This window comes from Ictalurus furcatus, chromosome 8 (assembly GCF_023375685.1).
Source record: "Ictalurus furcatus strain D&B chromosome 8, Billie_1.0, whole genome shotgun sequence".
Classification (NCBI taxonomy): domain Eukaryota; kingdom Metazoa; phylum Chordata; class Actinopteri; order Siluriformes; family Ictaluridae; genus Ictalurus; species Ictalurus furcatus.
The window spans coordinates 26,155,090-26,179,299 of NC_071262.1; the positions used below are offsets into that span (position 1 = coordinate 26,155,090).

Genomic DNA, 24,210 nt, shown 5'->3' on the forward strand with positions numbered 1-24,210 from the left:
CAGCAGTTGCTCATTCTTTTTCATTTATTTATCTCTTGTGATGTTAATAAGCCCAAAATAATACACCTAACTGGTTGTGTTACCGAGAATGGCATCCCGACGTGGATAACCTGCAGTTTTTTTCAGCTTTACCTCTGACTGATACAAAGCTCTGACACTGGAGACTCCTTCCATAACTGTTAAATAAATGTCTCCTTAAAGAAAACGTCATATCAACAATTACAGACATTTTCTTTCTTTTCTCTTCTTTTCTTTTAATATATTTACGTTGAGCTTCACCATGCAAGTCCCTGTGTAAGTTATAAGTACACTCTTCGGCATAAAGGTACCAAAAATGGAACTTTTCTTTGTCGCATTAATACAATGTACGATATATTCACCCGGAAATGTGAATATAGCGTACTTTTTAAGAGGCGTGACTGGACCTTTGACTGATGGACAACTGATGTAGAGTTACTCTAAAAGCTAATTAAAGGTCCACCATATATACTTTTCTAGGTGAAACATACAGGTAAAGCTAAAAAAACCCCCCAAAAAAACCTGTACCCTTGATGCCACCACAGTGACGAACACAAGTACATTTTGGTACCTTTATGTCTGAAAAATAATAACGAATTAGAAGTGCATTAATATAATCCTGTGATTTGAATGACAGCCATTTCTACTATCAGAGCTGCTGTTATGGAACATTAAGCAACACCTTCTGACCAATCAGAATCAAGAATTCAACAGCGCTGTGGTATAAAAGGTATTAATGCTACAGCCATCCACTTTGTTCTCTCCCTGCACTGCACACGCTATTTCACTCTCTACTTTTCAGTGTACTTCTTTAAACTCTGTTCTCATTGTGTTAAATAATGAAAGCATAATTAAACCACTGAACTGAGGTAATTCCCTCAGAAAGAAGCAAGCACATTCATTAAATTCACCACAGTGTGTTTAAATTCAAAATGTAAATTGAAAGATTAATGTGGTCTCACTTGATTGTTCCATTTAAAGTCATACAGGAGGGAAAAAAAAGGAGAGTTGGGCAAAGGTTTTTTTTTTTTTTTTTAAAGGTATAGTATTTATTTAGCTGGTAAAATGTCAAGCATGATTTATCTACATAAATAACAAGCACACAAATCAATATACATGGCTACATGGAGCTGAAACGTCTGGATCAGAAAATGTACTCGTTTATTTGTAGAACAACGAACAGTGCTGTCTTGTTTTTTTTAAAAAAAAAAAAAAAAAAAGATGAGATTGGAGTTCAGTTATCTGAAGCATATAAGGATGATTTGAGGGAAACTACAGCACATACACCATTCTGCTATGTACAGATCGCAAAAACTAAGCCACAGGGAGGAATCTGTTGGTGTACAATAAAAAATTCGATTAAAAGCGTGGCCTGGTATTCTTTTAGGTCGTTCTCACATTTCCACCAAACTGTGGTGTGGTCCACATCAGGTACGGAAGGTAACCACTCTCGACTCCCGACGCATGCCGAGTAACCTGGTTCAACTTGTCGCGTTATTTCCTGTTGCAAGTTTGGTGATGGCCAGGAAAGGGTTGTTTTTGAAAATGGCTCCTCGTTTACAGGTATTCCTACACGACAACATGCCATGCAGCCAAAAAGCGCTGTTCTTTGCTGCTTAACTGTAGATACCAAAGGAAAAATACTAAAAACAAAACAGCAACCAGATGAACCTACTGTAGTGCCTACCATTTTGCAAATCTGCGCGCACAAAAGTGATGGATGGAACTGCGAAATCCATTCAGCCCAAGTGTGAAAACGCACTTAAACCAAAAAAAAAAAAAAAACATTCAAGCTTAAATTCACAGGGGAAAAAAAGTCCAATTACTCAAGCACATGTAGAATAAACGCAACAAAGTGACGAAAGCTCAAGCCAAGCACAACCTCCTGGTTTGAGTGTCAGTGAAAATGCATAGACTCTGGCCGTCGAGGAGAAAATTCAACATCATGTGCACACGTCTTTGTGCTTCCTTCCTGTTCACTACACTAAGGAGGTTTATCTGCTCATCCCGAGGAACTGTTAAATCTGTCAAATCTACATTTATATGCACCCGTCTAACCAAACACACTACACCAAATTACACACTGTAGAATTGACTCCAAAGCCCCGGTTTGCAAAACAGCTGTTATTTTCTTTGCCTGTCCCCTTTAAACTCAGCAAATACATTCTTCAAGAAATAATCATCTATCTGCCAGTAATATAAATAAACGATCCACCAGCCTAACTAGCATTAAGGGATTTCCTTGCGCCTCTTTAAATCCAAAATGGGCCGTGATGTAGCTTAAAACCTGAAGTTGTACATTCTTCACAGAGTCCCTATGATGTCCAAAAATCTTCGTTTAAACATTTAAATCTGTCGTGCTGATTTTATAACGGACGTCTCGGATTTGACGTCTCGCAGCGAGTGGCCATTTTAATTAGGTAAAAAAGCTGAGGGGTTTAAAGGTTTGAAATGGAACTTAAGTGTTATTGGCCTTTATCTCTCTATGCAGGAAATTCACGGAGGCTGTTATCCACTGTCTGAAAGGGAGCAGTTATTTTCAGTTTTTTTTTCTCTTTTTTTTCTATTTGCATGAATACAAGGCACAGGAAATATTGTGGGCCCAAACATGCATGTGATTGTGTTTTAAGGACAGGACTAGAGGGTGGGGTAGGAAGAGAAAATAGTATTAAAGTGGTTAGAATAAACAGTTATTTGCCTCGATGTAAATTTTTTTTCCAAGAAATATAATGATTTTGCTATAATTCAAATCGATTTGGTGAATATATTCATAGATATCCTTGTGCCTGAAAATGAAATGCTCTTGTAATAAATTCCTTTAGATGCTAGGGCTAATTTGATCTAATTAAGGAGTAACTAGTAGTGAGCTATTTCACATACCCAGTGCGTACAAAAACTAGCATATGCCACTCTACTTTTGAATAAAGTTCCCTTATCCGATACAGTGTTTTAGAACAGTCAATTTGGTATTTTTTCATATTACTTGAGATTCTCTCTCAATAAATTAAACACAGACCAAATTCAGTGCAATTGTATTTGTTTTGACAACAAATGATGGCCTAGGCCTCCCCCACCCACACCACAGTGTTTCCCTTGGGCACATCAGTGATTTCGCAGTTGAGCTTGTCCAGCCATCCGTCCAGAATGAACAGCGAACTCTGGGAAGGGGTCATGAGGTACTGTCCGAAAAGGCCGCTCGAGGTCATAACGCGATTCTTGCGGTTCCAGCGCCACTGACTCCATGGTGTGGGCAGCTTCAGGCTCTTGATCATTTTGACATTGCCAGTGCTGAGCTCTACATACAGGGCATCTGTCTGTTGGCCCGAGCTGCCGAACACATTGTACTGGTGGATCTCAGTGAACGAGGGCATAAAGGCCAGGTCTGAGAGGTGCAGGTTGGTGTGGATGTCGAAGGGTTGTCCGATTTCACCGCGCACTGAAATGGACTGCAGGCGCATGATGCCGTTCTGGTCGTCTACGCTCACTAAGTAGTGGCCATCAGGTGAGACGTAAGGAGTACCGCTAACATCACCATTAGGCCCAATGACATTGTCTGTTACACTATCAACGATAAGCTGAGGACGCACGGCACCGGTTGAATCGGGATGGCAGTTGATAAAGTAGTAACCCCCCAAGTGGGTGTAGGCCAGGGACTGTGGAATGCAGTCATACTCCTGCAAGCTGATGTTCTTCACATAAGAGGTGGTCTCCAGGTCTATCTTATGCAGTGCTGCTTCCTTCTTATGGAGGACCATTCCAAACCTACAACAAAGGAGACATTCCTTAGATGACTCTCTTGGTGCTATATGAAATTGTGACTCACCTTGAGCTGGAGTCGATGGTCCCACATGAGCACCTTAAAAATATACACTTCCCCAAAATACAGTTTATACCCACCTTGATTCGGTGGATAATCTCACCTCGATACTGTAGATCTGTACATAAGAACTGCTGCTTTACTCTTTATAAAGCCTGTCCTGTGCTTATACTCATACTGGACATCCTTTCAGCACACTTTCTACTGTTTGACTTTATAGTATAGAAGACACCCGGAAAAGCATCACCTGGTAGAGGATGGGTTCCCTTTTGAGCCTGGTTCATCTCCAGATTCCTTCCTTATATCATCTTAACCAATTTCCACTGTTCCCTCTGGGTTGCTCATTAGGGATCAACATTTCTGTAAAGACGCTTTGTGATCATATCTAGTGCTATTCAAATAAAACCGAATCGAATGGAACACCTTGCTTCACTTTTTTTTTTTTTAAGCATCAACTCAGCTATATTTTATGGAGAATAAGTTTTAGCAAGTGTCCAAAGTGGATAAAGCTCTGTGGAAGACACCTGCAGAGGCATAGATCTACCCTCAGGCTTAGCAGACTGCAGTGTGCTTTCCAATAACTGTGGCCAGTGCCAGAGTGAGTCGCACTAATCAGATCATGAACTGAGACATACCAAGTCTAATAAGCAGAGTCTAAACCTTTAGGGGGGAAAGAGGAACTCACCAATTAGTTTTACTGCCATATCTTCAAGTTTTTTTTTTTTCTTGCTAGTATCTGGGCTTGGTACATTTTTCAAAAATCCAACAAGGCTACTTAAAAACTACTTACCGTATCAGGCAAATATAAAAAAAAAAAGAAAGAAAGAAAGAAAAAAGTTGGCAGTATGTTAGTAGATGATAAGACTCAATTAAATGTGAATGACCTCAGCTCGATCCTGCCAAACCCTTCAGACCTGCTCTCATCCATCTGATGTGCTGTTCTTTAAAATGTGCCTGCGGAATTGATCAGACTGACATGGAGAATCTGCTCCATCGATTGCCTGACGCAGTCTGTCTATTAGCGGCTTAAGCCATTAAACCTGCATGCTAGAATTCTACTTACTGACTCCATGCTTACGGGGGTTTACTACCTGCTATAAAAGCATACACCGTAATGGGAGCATTTTTTTATTTATTTAAAATAAATAAATTAAATCTTTTAGGTTTGTAGTTTAGACAGGCTTAAACACCTGGAGCATCCAGTGATAAATTGCAAATGAAAAGATTTTAATTCTTCATCCAACCGCAAACTGTGTCGGTTCTTCATAGATGTTCTATGAAGTTCTTCCATAGTTTCACAGTGAAAGTTTTACTCTGCTGCCCATTCACCACAAATTTGTCATTTGCCAATTCCCACTCACCAGCTAGCTCTCCGCTATGACAACAGCACAAGAACACCACATCTTTTGGAAGTGCTGCTCATGCCTCAAGTCACTAGATCGAAGGAAACCGCTGTCAACCCTCTTCCACATACAGTACATGAGCTCACAGACATCCACTATTGTCTATTATCGCTCTGATTGACAGCGGACCGAGTAACGCCATTGCTCCCACTCATAGAGTACAGCCATTTATGCAGTCTTGGACTCTCATCATGAATGTGTCCATCCTTTTTCATTACTTTTTACTCAAGAATGAATTTTTCCAGCATAGGAACCACAGAATAATACGAATCCCTGCACCAATATAGCTGGATCTCACATGAAACAGGTCTACCAAGTGGTCTAAACACGGTTGAAGTTGATGTTATTTATAGGCAGCATGTTTTTGATTGATTGAGGTTTGGTATTAAACCTATTCAAATTAAGGGACCATAAAAATAGACTAATATCTATATGTAATCAATAATAAATATAACAACTTTGATAATGGTGGATTGTGGTTTCCATCACTGTAACAATAATAATAATAATAATAATAATAATAATAATAATAATAATAATAATAATAATAATAATAATAAATCTTTCCTGGCTATGCTTCTAGCCCAACATGAACAATTATGTTGTTAGAACATGTATATTTTTTTCTCGCCACCACTTATTCACCCCCAGAGTAGATAAGTTAATGGAAGTGGTTTTTAAATTAATCTTCCTCTCTGATTTTCACAACAGGTTCCTCAGAGCATTCTTTATAAACTAAAGTTAATAAGTGAGCATTCCTTTATTGCCAGACGTCTATTTCGAGCAATTAAGAAATAAAATTGACTGCTGAACAAAAAATGATACATTATCCATAAAAGCCTGAGAGAAACTCTGTAGATTTAATGAATAACAGTAGTGAAGGCTGTTTTTTAAAAAAAAAAAAAATATTGAGAAGGTCTGAAGCCACTGAAAGACTCTATTAAGTTGTTTGAAATTGCATCATGGCTTTCATAATTTATAAGGAACTCGTATGAGTCGTCTGACTAAGCTATCCATGTGCGCTGAGACGTTTTCCAACTGTACATTCCTTATGTTTTGCTGTAATTTTTTATGATTCGTTTTTGTTGTAACAGTTTAATTAAACAAACTCCGATAATGTTCCCTTTTTGCACTGCATCATGGTAAAATGTGAATTAGAAATGTCACAAAGTATGAAGAAACAGCCATCATGGATACATGGCGTCCACTCTCCTTACATGGCTGCTTATAAAATAGCACTTGATCCAGCACAACCTATTAATTTGCAGTTAATTATTTTTATTGTGCACTGAGAGTTAATTTGACAAGAAAAATGAAATGGTTGAAGTCCAAGGTCAAAATGACATGCAACTGAGCCATGCCTATGTTTCAGGAAAAAAACTCTGAATACCAGTGTGCAGAATTTCTGTACACTGACTACGCATTCGTAACTCAACACTAAACAAAGCCCAACATTAGCATCATTCAAACCTGCTTATGATGAATATTTCTGCATAAGAACATAATATTAAAACATGAACCAGTGCTTTTCTATTTGCAAAGAGATTATGGATTGAGTGATAAATATGAAATTTATGAGCGTCATGATGCTCAGCATGAGCATATTATGAATCCCGGCTTTTGTTTACCTACATGTAAACTTGGTCATGAATTACCTATACATCTGGAAAGTAATAACTTACAAAATTGTCATTGTCTATCAATATTATTAATTATTATTCATGAGATGGGGTCAGGACACCATCAGAATCAATCAGAGGAGGCATTTAGGTCAATTAGTTGCCTTCTATTTTCTACTAGACAATCTTCTATACGTTGAAACAATCATAAACGGCACAGATAATTATTTTCTTTCATACGTTCTCGTTTGACTTTGATCACCTCCATGTAATAGAGTTTAAATGCATTCTCAAAGTTCCAAGCGCTGAGTGATGCTGTGGGATTTAATTCAGCCTAGGTCACTGGGTGAACCTCACTGGAGGAAACCTCCGTTCCTGTACACTGTCCCCATTTAACATGCTGCTAACCTAAAGCTTTGAGACACATTATAAAGCAAGGAGAGTCAGGAAGAGGACAACACTGCTAAATGTCATCGCACTTTGAAGGTGCAAAGCTCAGATGTAGACCGACTAGTAGCCAGAGGCTGGCTGGAGATTGGGGTTTGCAGTTCTGGTTAAGAGCAAGTTCAAAGAAGGAACGTTTTCTGGAATATTCATCAGGACAACCTGTTCCACAAAGTATTCATGGAATTATAACAGTCAAGGTCTTAACCATCTGTAACTTTATTTCATTGGAAATACAAGACCGTGCACCAGGCTCCTGTGCGGGAACATGAACACGACCATGTGAATGAAAATGTGCGTCTGAATGTGAGGCTTCATTAGAGGCCTTGATATCACTAAGGATGTGAGGCTTCATTAGAGGCCTTGATAGCACTAAGGCCTTGATAGCACTATGTGTTTTGTACCATTGTGAGTGATAAAAGCTGTGCAAGCACTCAGAAAGTCCTTGCTCACACTTACAGATGAATATAAAGCTCTATTTTGTGGTCCTCAGAAGTTATTGTGAGAACAAATAGTGACATATGAATTATTACTTGAAACAAGAGGAAAAGCAAAGGTTCCTTACGGGTTCTTTGGATAAGCAGCAGCTGGAACCTCCTCTGAAAATTCTCTCAGACAGACAATTCAAATATATACATTTTCCCCCCTAAGAGTATAGAAAAAAACTCTTAGCTTCCAAAAATGTTTAAACTGGAGTCCTATTTGACTGGTAAACCTCTGTTTATTATTATTATTATTATTATTATTATTATTATTATTCCATCCATCTATTTTCCATACCTCTTATTCTACACAGGGTCATGGAGGAACCTGAAGCCTATCCCAGGGAACTCAGGGCACAAGATGGGTGGCACCCTGGACATGGGTGTCAACCTATCACAGGGCACAATCGCACACCATTTACACACTACGGACAATTTGGAAATGCCAATCAGCCCTCGATACATGTCTTTGGACAGGGGGAGGAGACTAGAGCATCCATAGGAAAACCCCGAAGCACAGGAAGTACATGTAAACTCCATGACACAGGGCGTAGGTGGCATTTTAACCCTCAACCTCGGAGGTGCGAGGCAAATGGGCTAATCACTTAGCCACCATGCTCCCCTGTTATTATTATTATTATTATTATTATTATTATTATTATTATTATGTTGCATTGCTGCCTCACACCTCCATTGTTTCCAGAATTCAAGATAAGGATGAATGAATAACAATTGGAAATAACAGAGCCATTAATTTGTAACCCTTTCAATTAGGACATGCTTCTAAATCAACATCTAATTTTTTTTGTTTGTTTGTTCCTGGAGCAACATGCCTTAACCAATCACTGCCATGTGATGTCCTTAATGTACGCCCTTCCCATTCCTGAAAATGACCTCCATAGGGAAAGTTGTGGCTGCTACATCAGAGCTGTTGCATAGGATTATGTGAAACAAAAATGTATGACAATGGAGGATAAATACACAATTATAGATGGATGTCCTATTTCCGCAAGCTCTTATTGGATTTAGGCAGCATTTATTATCGTCTCTATTATAGTCAGTGTAATGTAGTGTGTCCTTGTCTTTTTTCAAAGTCTTAACTGTCTTTTCCTTACCCAAGTTCATTGCATTTTCTAGTTCTAATCTTACCCTGCCTAGACTGTTGTAATGGATTTGCTAGTGCTTAAAAAAACCTAAATAAACACAGCATGTACTGCCTCCAGCTCATATTTGTTTCACTCTAAAGATACAGTATGTAGCGTTGACATTTTAATTATAATTAGTTTGTATAATTAGTTATGCTTTAATTTTCAGGGAAATCTTTGAACACATGATTTACACTGATGAGATTACAGTGGTTGAAGCAATTATTTACCCAATTAGAGAAGATTTAATAGATAATTTACAGTGCCCTTCACTAATATTGGCACCCTTGGTAAATATGAGTAAAGAAGGATGAGAAAGTTTTTCTTTATTGTTTAAAGTTTTGATCTTTAAAAAAAAAAAAAAAAAATCATAAAAATACTCTGTTCTTATGGATATCAAACAATTGCAAACAAAACACAGGTTTACCCAAAAGGTTTATCTGTTAAATATAGGTGTGGAACAATTATTAGCACCCTTTTAGTCAATACTTTGTGCTAGCTCCCTTTCCCAAGATAACAGCTCTGAGTCTTCTCCTATAATGCCTGATGAGAATACATGGCAAGGGATCTGAGAGCGTTCCTCCATACAGAATCTCTCCAGATCCTTTAATTTTCAAGGTCCACACTGGTGGACTCTCCTCTTCAGTTCATTCCACAGGTTTTCTAAGATGTTCAAGTCAGGGGACTGGGATAGCCATGGCAGGTCCTTGAGTTTTGTGGTCAGTAAACCATTTTTGTGTTGATTTTGATGCATGTTTTGGATCATTGTCCTGCTGGAAGATCCAAGCACGGCCCATTTGAAGCTTTCTGGCAGAGGCAGTCCGTGTCTGTGTCCATGATGCCATGTAGCCTACAAAATGTCCAGGTCCTCTGGCAGAAAAACAGCCCCGAAACATTAAAGATCCACCACCATATTTAACCGTGGGCATGAGGTACTTTTCCATATGGCTACCTCTCTGTGTGCACCAAAACCACCACTCGTGTTTATTACCAAAAAGCTCTATTTTGGTTTCATCTGACCATAGAACCCGATCCCATTTGAAGTTCCAGTAGTGTCTGGCAAACTGAAGATGCTCGAGTTTGTTTTTGGATGAGAGTAGAGGCTTTTTTCTTGAAACCCTTCCAAACAACTTGTGGTGATGTAGGTGACTTCGGATTGTAGTTTCATAACATTACAAGTTGACTGGAACTTCTTAATTATTGCCCTGATGGTGGAAATGGGCATTTTCAATGCTTGTGCTATTTTCTTATAGCCACGCCCCAATTTGTGAAGCTCAACAACCTTTTTCCGCACATCACAGCTATATTCCTCAGTCTTACCCACTGTGATGAATGACTAAGGGAATTTGGCCTATGTGTTACCTCATATTTATACCCCTGTGAAACAGAAAGTCATGGTTGAACAATTTCCTGTTCCTAGTCACCCAGGTGTATGAAAAAAAAAAAAAAATATATATATATATATATATATATCAATGGGAATATACTTCAAATATGTTTTTATATGCATTCATAGGGGGCTAATAATTGTTGCAAACCTATATTTAACAAAGATATGTTTTTTTTGATAAACCTGTGTTGTTTATGCAATTGTTTGATATCCATGAGAGCAGAGTATTTTTGTAAAAAAATTTTAAAACAAAATGTCAAAAGGTTAAACAATAAAGACATTTTTTCACAGCCTTCTTTGCTCAATATTAATGGAGGGCACTGTACTTATCTGTACAGCAATTGCATTCATGGTAAAAATAAAAAAATAAATCCCTCTGATTTTTTTTTTCTTCACCAGTTTGCCATTGAATAATTATTTGTCATTAGCACAGCATCAGATCACAGGCAAACATCCAACTTTAAGCTGAACAGAAGAAGAGGCTCAGAGGTACATGCTCAGTAATCTTCATTTTGGATTCAATCAAATAAAAGGAGATATTTCTTTCCCAGGCGCTGTTTATTCAGGGTTTAATCTCTGCACTCTTATCTCTGACTACCTAAGCGTTATCCAAATGCAAGTGACTATGAATGCATTATATTGGATAATACGGTCTGAATGTCAATCCACCAGCATAATGTGAGCTAGCATGTCTGGATGTGGTAAATTAGCACAACTGAATATTTCTCTCTATGGCCAGTCCTGATTTATTACTCTGGATTGTTCAACTGTTCTACGCTTTATATTAAGAGTCTACTACAATACCACTATATGTATCTTTATCTGTTTAATGCTCCAAATATATTCGTATCTACATCTATTTTCAAATGTAAACCTAAAGTGGGTGTGGCCTAAACCAGAAGGTTTTTTTTCCCCTTGTTGTCTGCAGTTACTAATTTTGTTTGTGACATTTTATAACAAATCTATTCGGTTCTAAAGCAAGATTTTTGCTTTGTTTAAACCACTGTGGCCAGGAAGTTAGTAAGGATTAACAAATGAATGCTGTAAATGCATTGTTCACGTTCATATTAGTGAATGTCTCCTGTGAAGAAATTTGTTTCTAACCGCTCGCCTGCATGAAAGTAAAAACCTCATGCGGTAAAAACCTCAAGCTAACTTAAAAGAAAGACATTTGTATACTATTTGTATCTGCATTTCTATATGTTTAGAAAACATTATCTGTTCATTCCAAATACTGTATTGATATTTGGTTATTCAGCAGTTTTTACTAGGGGTGTAAACGTCAAGCTGCCACGTGATATAATTTCGATTAAAGCAGCGATTTTTTATTTGGTGGTATCACTCAATCTGCTATGATATGATCCGATCCGATTTTGATTCATAAGGCAACGATTCCATATTTGACGGTACTACTGAATCTCCTTTGATACTTAGTGGTTAGCACGTTCGCCTCACACCTCCAGGGTTCGGGGTTTGATTCCCATTGTGGCCCTGTGTGTGTGGAGTTTGCATGTTCTCCCTGTGCTGTAGGGGTTTCCTCCGGGTACTCCGGTTTCCTCCCCGAGTCCAAAGACATACATGGCATGGACATGCATGTCCATGGTATGATTTTGATTCTTAAGGAAACAGTTCAGTATTTGATGATAGCACTGAATCTGTTACAATACAATTTTGATACATAAGGCCATGAGTCTACATTTGACAAAACCACTGGATCTGCTAAGGTACAGTTTTGCTTCATGAGGCAATGATTCAATATTTAATAATACCACATAAGTTATGGGCAAATCAGCTTGCTAGCCTATTACCACAACAGTTTAAGAATATGAATGATGTTTTACACGCAAGTTTAATCAGTTAGAATCAATAATAATTGATTTATGATTATTCAATAGATTCATTTTAATCATTAGCTTTCAAATTGTTACATCATTCCAAGTCGTCCAATCGTTACACCCCTAATTTTTTTTAATCGGCATCTTTACATAGTTATGCCATCTAGTATATCTTAAATGTTATTCCTTGAGTTGAGTTTCATTTCTGAGTGACACTGGATACTAGGATTATAAATCCATCCATCCATCTGTGATGCAGGGTCAAAAGGAGCACAAGGCAGGGGGCACCCTGGATGGGGTGCCAGCCCATTGCAGGGCACAATCACACACACATTCACACACTATGGACAATCTGGAACTGCCAATCAGCCTACAGGGCATGTCTTCGACCAGAGGAACTGGAGTACCTGGAGGGAGAATATGCAAGGCTCCCCACACACAGGGGGGGTGGAGGCAAGATTTGAACTCCCAACCCCGGAGGTGCAAGGCAAACGTGCTAACTACTAAGCCACTGTGCCCCTGGGAAGAAGCCTGGGTTGAGTCCTGGGATAAGCACAAGTGTTTATGATTTCAGCAGCAGTTCTTAGGTACAAATCTACAGTGTCAAGGTGAGAATACCCATTGAAGCAAAGATAAGATTGTATAAGGATACATGTGACCCATCTGACAGTCCATCTTTTTGCCATACCTGATATGGTTAATGATTAGGCTTGACGGAGGAATAAAGAAGTCGTCCACACGGTCAAAGCGGTGTCCGACGGGTGGGGTGTGGATGGTGTGGTGGGACATATCACCACTAGCCTGCTTGATCACCTATCACAGAAAGAGAAAACCATGTGACATGTTTGTACTGAACTGGTAATTCTCACTGGCACAGCAACTTTAAGATATCATCTAATATCGCACACACACACAGATCTTTCTGCACCAGGAAGTGCATCGCTTACAGCTTTATTTGGAACTGTAATTTGAAATGTATCTCCACAGGGGTTTCCTTGTATACTGATTCAATCATGTTACATCGTTTGTGGATGGCCTGAAAATGTCAGCAGAAATCGTTCAGGGACTAGGGGAGGAGGTTGGGAGCTGTGTGTGAGAATGTTCCTCCACTCTAGTTTGAGAGGCATGATATTCACTTAAGAGGGGCTGAGTGACAGATATAGGCAGCGGCGCCAGAAGATCTTGGAATTAGCAGACTCGTAAATTTGATTCGTACCTTTAATAGTGAGAGCAGAGTCATTTAAAAGATTTTGTTGTTTTTTTACCTGTAGTGTCGGGAAGTTCTTCTCGAGATCCCCCCAGCTTAGAACCCACACTTGGTCATGTGATTTATCATAATGAAGCTTCACTGGGACTCGGTCTGTGCTCACAGTCTGCAAACAAGAAAACGAAATCAAATCCATGAGCACAAATGAACTGTTTTTGTGAGTTAATTTTTCTTTCATTCTTTTACTTTTTTAACATGCTTTGCTAACAAGCTTCACAATAAAGTCTGACATAATGGAATTAAGTGGAATGAATCTGTATCTGAATATGATTCATTTTCCAATTTCACTCCATTATAAATATCCTCAGAACCATGGGTGGAAAATATTTGAGGAAATGTAATAAAGTACAATATCAAATGATTAAATCACATATTTGTACTCAAGTAAATTTATTTGAAAAAAAAAAACCAACAAAAAACAAAACACTTATATACTTACACTTTTGTTTTAATTTTTAAAGTACTCAAAATATCTCATGCCACGAGAATCTGTGTGCTCATATCTTCAATTCATATCCGTTTTCAAATGGGAAAAACAAAACTGAACCCCCCCCACACACACACACAAATGTTTATTAGTTTTTCCATTTTTTTCTCGCAAACCAACACTTTTCATCCATCCATCCATCTTCTATACCGCTTTATCCTTTTCAGGGTCATGGGAAACCTGGAGCCTATCCCAGGGAGCATCGGGCACAAGGCGGGGTACACCCTGGACAGGGTGCCAATCCATCGCAGGGCACAATCACATACACACTCACACACCCATTCATACACTACGGACACTTTAGACACGCCAATCAGCCTACCATGCATGTCTTTGGACTGGGGGAGGAAACCCCCGCTGCACGGGGAGAACATGCAAACTCCGCACACACAGGGCCACGGTGGGAATCGAACCCCCTGAACACCCTGGAGGTGTAAGGCGAACGTGCTAACCACTAAGCCACCGTGCACCCAACACTTTCCATTCCCTATTTTTCAATTCTTAACAGTACAATGGGAAATATGAAAAATGAAAAACTCTACAAAAACTAATTTCAAGGTCACCAGCAAGGGAAGATATGAGCATACCGTATGAACTGAGAAAGTAGTTAAAAAGACGTCAGAAAGATGGAATCAGCAGAGCTGTATATGGATGCCATAGCTGCTGATGGAATGATATACACCAACATGTCTGGTAATCTATCTCAAATCAGTGTAGAGGAATGCTCGGCCATGAGCGTCCACAATTTGTGAAGGAAAGGAAAAATGTAGGTGATATCCTGCTAGAAATAGCAATGGCCAGGTCAATAAATAAGGTAAATCTGTTGAGCTCACAATATCGTATATACTTGTTTAATGACCTGGCCATTGCCAATTCTAGCAAGTTGTCATTCATTTGTCCTTTCATCTGGGTCAAACAGGCAAACTGCCAAAATTATCCTGCTAAAATAGGAAAAAGTGTTTTTTTTATCAATCAATCAATCAATCAATCAAATAACATTATTATTATTATTATTATTATTATTATTATTATTATTATTATTATTATTATTATAGGATAATGCATTAGGCAATAATTGGCTACATTCAGAAAACAAGTTGTTTTTAATTTTTTGTTGTTGTTGTTGTTGTTGTTGTTGTTTTAATTCAAAACGGATGATTGATAGGAGTTTTTTTCTTCTATTTTTCTGTGTTTCTGCTTTCTAAAAATGTATTTCCTTCTTTAAGACATCCAATGAAATTCACAATTAGCTTGGTAAATTTGCTAATTTCGCTTTGTTGCTAACTCCACCTTTAGCACTCATTCCAACAGGTTTATTAAACATATCAAACATAGCTAACAAGCAAACCAAATTCTAAGCGTGTCCGAGCAGAATATTAAACAAACAAACAAACAGATATGATCTTAAATTTTAATCAGTTACAATATTAACTTTTACTCTTAAATACTTGAATAAAAATCAGCCTCGAGGCTCAGCGGAAAATCTGTTACTCCGCAAGTATTACGAATTTCTGGATTTTTTTTGTGTGAAAAGGGCTCATTGATACACCTGTGTCAAAAAAAAAGGGGGATGGGACAGCAAAATTTACTGTACGAGGCTATTCCAGGACCAGGATTGAAAACACTTCACACTTTCACTAGTGGAAATGCACTAACAAGTAACTAAGCCTTTACAGCTACAGAGCAGTTCATTTCCAAAAGGATATATATATATATATATGGAAGCTTTTTTCTCAATACAATCACACATTTTAGAATAGTGCCCTGAAAGTGACTGCTCACTGTACCCTTTTTCTGGTCACCCAGTGATATATAAGTGTCCTCGCTGGGTAATGGTTTTTGTGCCAATTTCACACACTACACACTTGATGTGAATGAATGTGAAATGATCAAATTTCAGATGGGTGAAATATTAAAGGTATTTGACGCAAGGTAATTTGACAACAAGATTACAGGTCGGATAGGAGACCGGAGGAAGTGTGGATGTCTTATGTAGGCTGAAGGAGCATAAGGCTTTGTTGACACAGACTCGAGTCCCTGTGCATGCCGTCATCAGGGAGAGCAGATGTGCATGCTGTGTTTCAGTTCCTGTCTCTTATCTTCAGAGGATTAGACTGGCACGCTGATTCTAAACTCCGGCCAGGTGAAATTGCTGTTTGGAAATATATTTTCTTTCTTTCTTTCTTTCTTTTTTTTTAAATGGAAAATTCCTGATATATTCAGATGTCAAAAGTATAACTTCATTCTGCTGTTGTTTTGAACAGCCTCACAGTCTCTGTTGGCTCAGGTGGCTAATTAGCACTTGCTAATCTGAGATAATGAAGCCAAATCTCCAGGTGACCAAATAACAAGCATGTGACCATAACAAGAGGCTTCCTGAAGTCTCCAGGGGAGGCGTGGCAGGGAAAGAGACTCCTGCTGGCACCAATCGGGGCATTAGCAAAGACAGAAAGGAAGATTCATCCATTTGACACACCCGCTAGCTTCTTTCCAGCTTCCTGCCAAGCAGGACTTTGAGAAACACACGGACGAGACCCTGACGCCAATGAATCTCAGAATCTTCAGCCTTGATTGTCATTCGATCACTGACCCAATGCTGTTGAAACCAGTAAGTATAATTTTCAGGTAATTAGGGCTTCCACCTGGCCTTATATCAAGATTTACTTGGGCATTTAAACTCCATAAATGAATTTAAAGAATATGACTAAGCAATCGTTAGAGCCCATGGGATCAAAATCTAAGAAATGATCCTATGTTCAAACATAAGAAAAAATCCATTAGTACAAGGATTCATTAATTTATCTTTTTAGTAACCGTTTTACCCTGATCAGGGTCAAGGTGGATGGATCTGGAGTCCCAGTCCATTGGAGTGCACCATACAAACACTCATTTGCATCTAGAGGCAATATAGAATCACTAATCCACTTACTGTCATGTTTTTGGGATGTGGGAGAAAACCAGAGAACCCAGATGAAACCATGTGGACATGGTTTTACTATTTATATAATATATAAACCATCCACTGTACTCCACCCAATAGGTAATAATGGGTATGGATGCAAAGAGAAACGCAAGAAGGACAGAAAATAAAGTTTCTTCCCAGCTACTAGAACTTTTAGTAAGCATTTAACAAGATAGCTGGGCTGCAACATTCTGAAAATAATGTTCCTTCTGCAATAATGGTTTGCTTGGCAATGTTATTAGGATGTTTCACACACAACTGGCCTCATTTATCAAACTGGATACAAACAAATTTATTCTCAAATTGTTTGCAGGAGCATTTACATAAGATCCAGTATGTGGTGGATGACTGCAAATTTATTATGAGGAGATTTATTCATGTGAAACTTGATGGATCAAGTGAGGACACTTGCTCTTTGAGCTGCAACCATCCGGCAGGAGCTACCAGAGCATCCAGTGGTGCACAAACAAACTCAAAAAACAGTTATTTTCCCAAGCCATCAGACCAGTGGTCGGGAACCTATGGCTACGGGAACCTATGAAATCGCGTGGCTCGCCAGGTGTCTCACCCTTCACCAACATATCGTTGTTAAAAACTTAGACACATCACTAGAGGTCAGTTTCCTGCGGACAAAAAATTCAAAGTCAATTGCAATTCCTTTGTTGTACAGCCTAGTGATGTTAATGAAAAGTCAGTTTACAGTGATAGATCTCGAGTTGTTCCAGCCCCTGCATGTATGCAGTGCTGTGCGCACGTGTAACGAGACCAATCGACGGCAAACCACTTACGTTTCCATAGTAACCTCTCATGCTTCATGAGATTCAAGTAGCTACCTAGCTATATTGTGGAGATGGCGAAAAGAAAGAATTCAGAGGAGCATCGAAAATCGTATGGACCGATTCATATGCTTTTATTGAAAGCTCTGGCGGGGTACACTCTGGACAGGGTGCCAGTCCATCACAGGGCACAATCACACTCACACACCCATTCATACACTACGGACACTTTAGACACGCCAATCAGCCTACCATGCATGTCTTTGGACTGGACTGGACTTGAACCCCGGACCCTGGACGTGCGAGGCAAACGTACTAACCACTGAGCCACCATGTGCCCCAAATGTCAAATAAAATACTTTGAATTTGATCAGCTTCAAATTTGTTAAATTTTATATACAGATTTCATTGTGCTGATCAAGTTTAAATGATTTATTTCAATTACACAAACAGTGAATTATAGAAGAAAAAAACACGCTATTCAATACTTCATATATATATATATATATAATCTGTTTTCATAGATAGATAGATAGTAGATAGATTTTTATTGCTTTTCTGTTTTTGTACTTTTTTATTACCTTTTTTAAAATAACTTTTGTGATGTTTTAAAATAACTTTTATGACTTCAATAAAACTATATAACGGACAGGTATGGAAGAGGAATGATATAAAATGTTTCTGAACACTAGAACTACTTTGAACAGAGAACCAGGTTGTAATAACGTGGACTATTTTACATGTAAAACATGTTGCATCCCATTCGTCTTGCGTTCTAAAAACACTCGCATATGAATGATGTAAATCGGGAGGAAGGGCGCGTCTCGTTATCCGTGACGGTGTTAAATCTCCGGCTCTCGGCCCCTCACTGAACACGGCAGACGCAGAGAGAGGTGAGAGTGTAGCGGGAAATCAAGACCTCACGCGTGCAGGAAAATTTGGAAAGTTGCTAAGGTTTGTCCAAAAAGTCGCTAGATTTGTTGTTAGGCGCTTTTTTTTTTTTTTGAAAAAACGTCACTAAAGGGGTCTGAAAAGTCGCTACGTTGGGAACACTAGCCTGCACTGACAGCTAGATAAAAGGCAGGCTAAGCTCCGCCTCTCCCCAGCAAAAAGAAAATACAGAAGGAGAGGGAATGCGGGGTTTTTCATTCACGCACGCTCTATTGAAAAGCAATAAAATACACCGAGAACCCAAATGATGCCTTGTCTGTTTTTTTTTCCCTTGAAAACAATTTGCGCTCCCTTTCCGATCTCTCCGTGCCCCCCTGTTTAAGAACCACTGCTGTAACCTAAGTGATAAGTGAAAAAAGTTGTTATATACATCATTAAAATGAAATTTAGAAGGCAAAAATGACAAGCTTTGAGACTAAAAAGCCAGTTCAGTAAGCAGTGCTACTGTCAAATGTATATTTAATTGTGAAATTACTAGTTTTACTGACTTTACAGTAAGTGACATACAGTGGGTTTGACACAACATTTGTGGATGGTAATACTGTAGTTTAAAAAAAAAAAAAAAAAAATCCATAATGTTCAAATTTTTCTTTTAAAGATTCTTTGGATTCATCTCTCCACTAAAAGTTGCTGTTTTGTTCTAATTATTTCTGTGAATGTAAAAAATAAAATACCATTAGGTTATATTAGTAGTGTCATTCTCCTATTCATTATTGTGACCACGCACCGTCTGTTTACACTGTCTACCAGGGTGATAAGAATATGTAGTTAAATTAAACTTAGTAAAGTACTTAAAGTAGCCATATTCGCTCTTTAGTGAGATAGCCCTTTTTGACATTTGAGCCCGTGACTCTGAGGAACCCTCTGCACATCCCTGGATATAGATATATAGATACGTGTATTGTGCTCTTAGCATTGAACTGTAAAATTTGATAGCTCTGAGCAAAAGCTGAGAAAGGGTTTCTGAAGGGCTATTTGGATGGTCAAGTGTTCTTAGCTTCCCACATGCAAGACTCTTTAAAAGGTTTCTCACAGACATTTTGTCATACAACGCGTTCCCCCAAAGAAATAAAGCAAAGTATGAGGAAATAATAAATAAAATAAAACGATTTGGAATGTGTATTGCTTTTCACTTTATGCAAACAAGCCTCTCAGTCTGGCTGAGAGATCGTTTTTTTTTTTTTTTTTCTTCTTCACTTTCCATTATCGTTGAAAGCAGGATACGACACGATCGCTATGAAAATGAAGAGCTCGTACTTGCAAGAATCAACTAAAAGCTCAGCTTTTCTACTTGTAGCGTGAGGAATGGTGTTATAGCTTCAATGGAGCTCATCAGACATTACAACATGTCTGAGAGAGCTGTAGAAAACGATACCGAGCAACGACTATACACTCGCAATGCAAGGACGTCTCAGCGGGTTTCTCCCCATAATCATTAAATACAGCCGAGAAGCATGCTCTGAGAATACAGTTGTAGACATGATCGTTGTATCGCTAGCTTACCTGAACAGCCTTCTGGGTTTGGATATCTACGATGAGCACTCTGTTCAGCATCGGCTGGCTGACGTATATAAACTTATCCTTCACGTTCACGGCTGAAGCCCAAACACACTCCTGCTTCTCTTCTCCTTCTATTTTCGGGCAAACTTCCTCCTTCAGAAAGAACACGAATAGACCCACATCAGCAAAATGTACATGATATAATAAATCTTGGGCTTTATTAAATTCCACAGGAATTTAATGAGCTCTGCTGTAAAGAATACGTAGCATGAAAAAGCATATGGTGTGGTATATTTCTAGTTCTTCATGACTCCTGTGGGTTTAACTGAAGTGGGTGATAAGATTAGTGCTTCACTCAGAAGCTCAGAAGAGGCTGTATGCGCACATTTCGTATATTTAACTGAGCTGAAATTGCATGAAGGTTATCACTATCAGCAAATGAAGCTTTTTATAGATGCTTCTTAAGATTGTGATTTGCAGCTGGTAGCTTGGAGATCCTTCTTAATATGATTACCAAGGGTACATTTCCACCAAACATAACACTGGACCTTTTCTGACTGGAAGTGAAGAAAATAATGAAATTTTATATGCATTTTTTGTATGCAGTAACAGAACTCAATACTGTGTTCATGAACAAGTGCAGACTGAGAAACTGTTATTAGTGCTTAGTACGTTTTTGAACATATTTGCATAATAATAATAATAATAATAATAATAATAATAAAAAAGTTCAAATACGACATTTGGATAATTCTCCAACATTCCCCTACAGACAGCATTTGTGTTAAGCTCCGCCTGACGTGTGAGTGATGTCGCAATAAAGGCTCGACGCTGTGGGATTCAGTGCACAGATGAGTTCCACGCTAACACTGCTGCCTCATCACCTTGCCTGAGCTCTGATCAACGAAGGAGCAAAAACGTTCCTTTAGGAACTTGCGTAAATCTCGCCGTCGTCTATCAACCGCAGCAAAATGTTACAGACAGAAAGAAAACACATCCTTTTTTATTAGAACCAAGGATGTAGCGTGACAGTTCAGAGTGAGCCCTGAGCTAAAGAGTTTGAGTTGAAATATTGTCCATGACAATAAGGGAAGTCCACGGCGTTTTTATGTCGAGTAAAGTTGTGGGAAGTCCCTCTACATGAACCTAGAATTTCAGAAGGCTGGCTGCCATCGTTGAATATCTTTCAGGTCGCATAACTGGAAACTCTCATCGTGTCTTCTGTCCTCAGTCTTAACCTTGAACTCACGCTTTCAGGGTTTCAAAATTCCTAAGCCGAGATCCAGCAGCTGGTGATGAATGATTCATATTTTAACTGGATGAAATGAGAAAGAAATGATAAATGATTTCAGTTCTGAGAACTTCTCCATGAGCGCAACTGGATCTCATGCAAAATTCATAGGAATTACAGTATATTGAGCGAGAGAGATTTAGGTGGATTTCATACAGTATGGGTAAAGAAAATGCCCAGTTACTGATCTCACCCCTGAGGCTAACCTTAATGCTTCACAGCTTTTCGAAGGAGTTGGTTAGAAGCAATCCTAACAAATTCTATCGTAAGACAAAGTCCAGTAAATTTGTGAATTTTGAGCTATGGGTCATACTCAGAGTTAAGTGAGGAGTTAATAATGAAATTGCACACATGAGTTATCAGAAGACTTAAGCTCAGACAACTGTGTGAGAGATGTGTGCAGAGGTGTGTCTCAGTTCCATGTACAACCCCAATTCCGAAAAAGTTGGGACAGTATTGAAAATGCCAATAAAAACAAAGAGGAGTGATTTGTAAATGTACTTTGACTTGTATTTAAACAAAAAACGTATAAAGATGAGGTATTTGATGTGTTACCTAATCGACTGCATAGTTTTTTGAAGTTAAACGTTTATTTTGAAATTGATGCATGCAACACGTTCCAAAAAAGTTGGGACAGGGGCGATTTAGGACTAATAGTGATGTGACGAGTTGAAATAAGAAGGTGATGTGAAACAGGTGAGGTAATCGTCTAATCATAGTATATAAGGAGCCTCCAAAAAAGACCTAGACCTTCAAGAGCGATGACGGGTCGAGGATCAGCAATCTGCCAACAAATGAGTCAGCAAATAATCCGACACTTTGAGAACGACATTCCCCAAAGATAAATCGGTAGGATTTTGGACATTTCACCTTCTACAGCGCACAATATCATTAAAAGATTAAAGGAATCCGGTGAAAACCAATTCTGAATGCGCGTGATCTCCGATCCATCAGACGTCACTGTCTTAAAAACCGTCATGAGTCTGTAATGGAGATCCTGACATGGGTTCAGGAATATTTTGTCAGTCAGGACCATCCACACCATCCACCATCCACAGATGCAAGTTAAGGCTTTACTCTGCGCAGAAGAAGTCATACATCAACACTGTCCAGAAGCTCCGCCCACTTCTCTGGGCTTGGTCTCATCTGAGATGGACAGTAGCACAGTGGAATCCTGTTTTATGGTCCGACGAGTCGACATTTCAAATAGTTTGTGGACAAAACAGCCGTCGCGTTCTCCGGAACAAAGAGGAAAAGGACCATCCAAGCTGTTACCAGCGTCAGGTCCAAAAGCCAGCGTCTGTCATGGTATGAGGGTGTTTCAGTGCACATGGTATGGGTAACTTGCACATCTGTGAGCGCACCATTAATGTGGAAAGTTATGTACACATTCTGGAGCAACATATGCTTCCATCCAGAGCAGGACAACGCCAAACCACATTCTGCCAGGATTACAAGCGTGCGGTTACGTAAGCAGAGAGTGCGGGTGCGAGCATGGCCTGCTGCGGTCCTGACCCGTCTCCCATAGAGAATGTGTGGCGCATTATGAAGCACAAAATAAAGCAATGAAGGCCCCGTACAGTTGCGCATCTGAAGAGATGCATAATGGATGAATGGGAGAAAATTCTGCTTGCTAAACTAAACCAACTGGTGTCTCCACTCAGTGCTCAAACGCTTAATAAGTGTTATTAAAAGAAAAGCTGTTGTTACAGAGCGGTAAACAGTCGACTGGCCCCACTTTTTTGGAGTGTGTCGCAGTCATCAGATTTGAAATGAGTGTATATTTTCAAAAATAAATTAAATTCACAAAGTAAAACATCAAATAATGTGTTTTCAATATCGTACAGAGTGAACTGAATTTTCAAATGACTTTTTTTGTTTGTGTTTTTTTTTTTTTGCATTTTCCATGCATTCCAACTTTTTTGGAATTGGGGTTATAATTCAGACCTTGGATTCAAGCCCATTTTTCTCGCTTGATATCAGCTCAAGAGGAGCAGTATTAAGTCCAGCGCCGCTGTCCGATAGTTTGATGTTGTGCTGAACAGGATAGGATTTGCGCTTTGAACATACGCAAAAATTATGATATTTGAGTTCAAAATTAAATACATAAATATGGCACTATTAATAAATAAATAGCATTGTCATTTTAAAGTCCACTGAAAGTTTTTTTTTTTTTTTACCTGATTCTAAATACAAGTAACTCTCCTCAACACTACATATGTATGTATATATATATATATATATATATATATATATATATATATATATAGATATAGATATAGATAGATAGATAGATAGATAGATAGATAGATAGATAGATAGATAGATAGATATAGAATAATATAGATAAACCACTGATTTCAGTAGGTCTTCATAGTATTCTGAAAAGATAGATGTGCAGATAGATGGCATATTGTATTCAAAGTCTGTGACTTAAATCAGAAAGTTCAAAAGTTACGTTAATATTAATGTAGGGAAAGTTTTCAGTATTCAGGTGCTTAAGCTGAATTTCTGGGTGGCTGTCGACAGAAATCCAACCACCGAGTCACATTTTTTAATGTCTTCATCAGACGCACAGAAAATGATAGCGTATTTCATGTGTTCGTTCTTTTTTTTTTTTTTTTTGCTGTAAATTGCAATGACATCTAACATAAAGACTAGGAACAAAAACAAAACAAAACAAAAAACAACAACACATTTTTTACAAATCTGACTAATAAAATCAACTTCAAACATTAGCTAATACATTGCGAATATATTGTGGTTGCTTATCAAGAATAGCCCTAACGGAATAAGTTATCAGGACTAGGACTTTGTTTTAGT

The 24,210-nt window shown here is 38.5% G+C and overlaps 1 protein-coding gene across 1 annotated transcript in view; it reads right to left on the reverse strand.

The window, feature by feature from the left end:
- Nucleotides 1-2,584: 2,584 nt before the first annotated feature.
- The window catches only part of fstl5 (follistatin-like 5), a 145,408-nt gene continuing 123,782 nt past the window's right edge, over nt 2,585-24,210 (reverse strand). Inside the window, exons 12-15 of the mRNA XM_053631786.1 lie at nt 20,100-20,249; nt 13,419-13,526; nt 12,842-12,966; nt 2,585-3,780 (exon numbers count right to left, since the gene is read on the reverse strand). Of these exons, the coding sequence (XP_053487761.1) occupies nt 3,078-3,780; nt 12,842-12,966; nt 13,419-13,526; nt 20,100-20,249 (1,086 nt within the window). The 3' untranslated portion in view covers nt 2,585-3,077. The remainder of the gene's footprint in view (nt 3,781-12,841; nt 12,967-13,418; nt 13,527-20,099; nt 20,250-24,210) is intronic.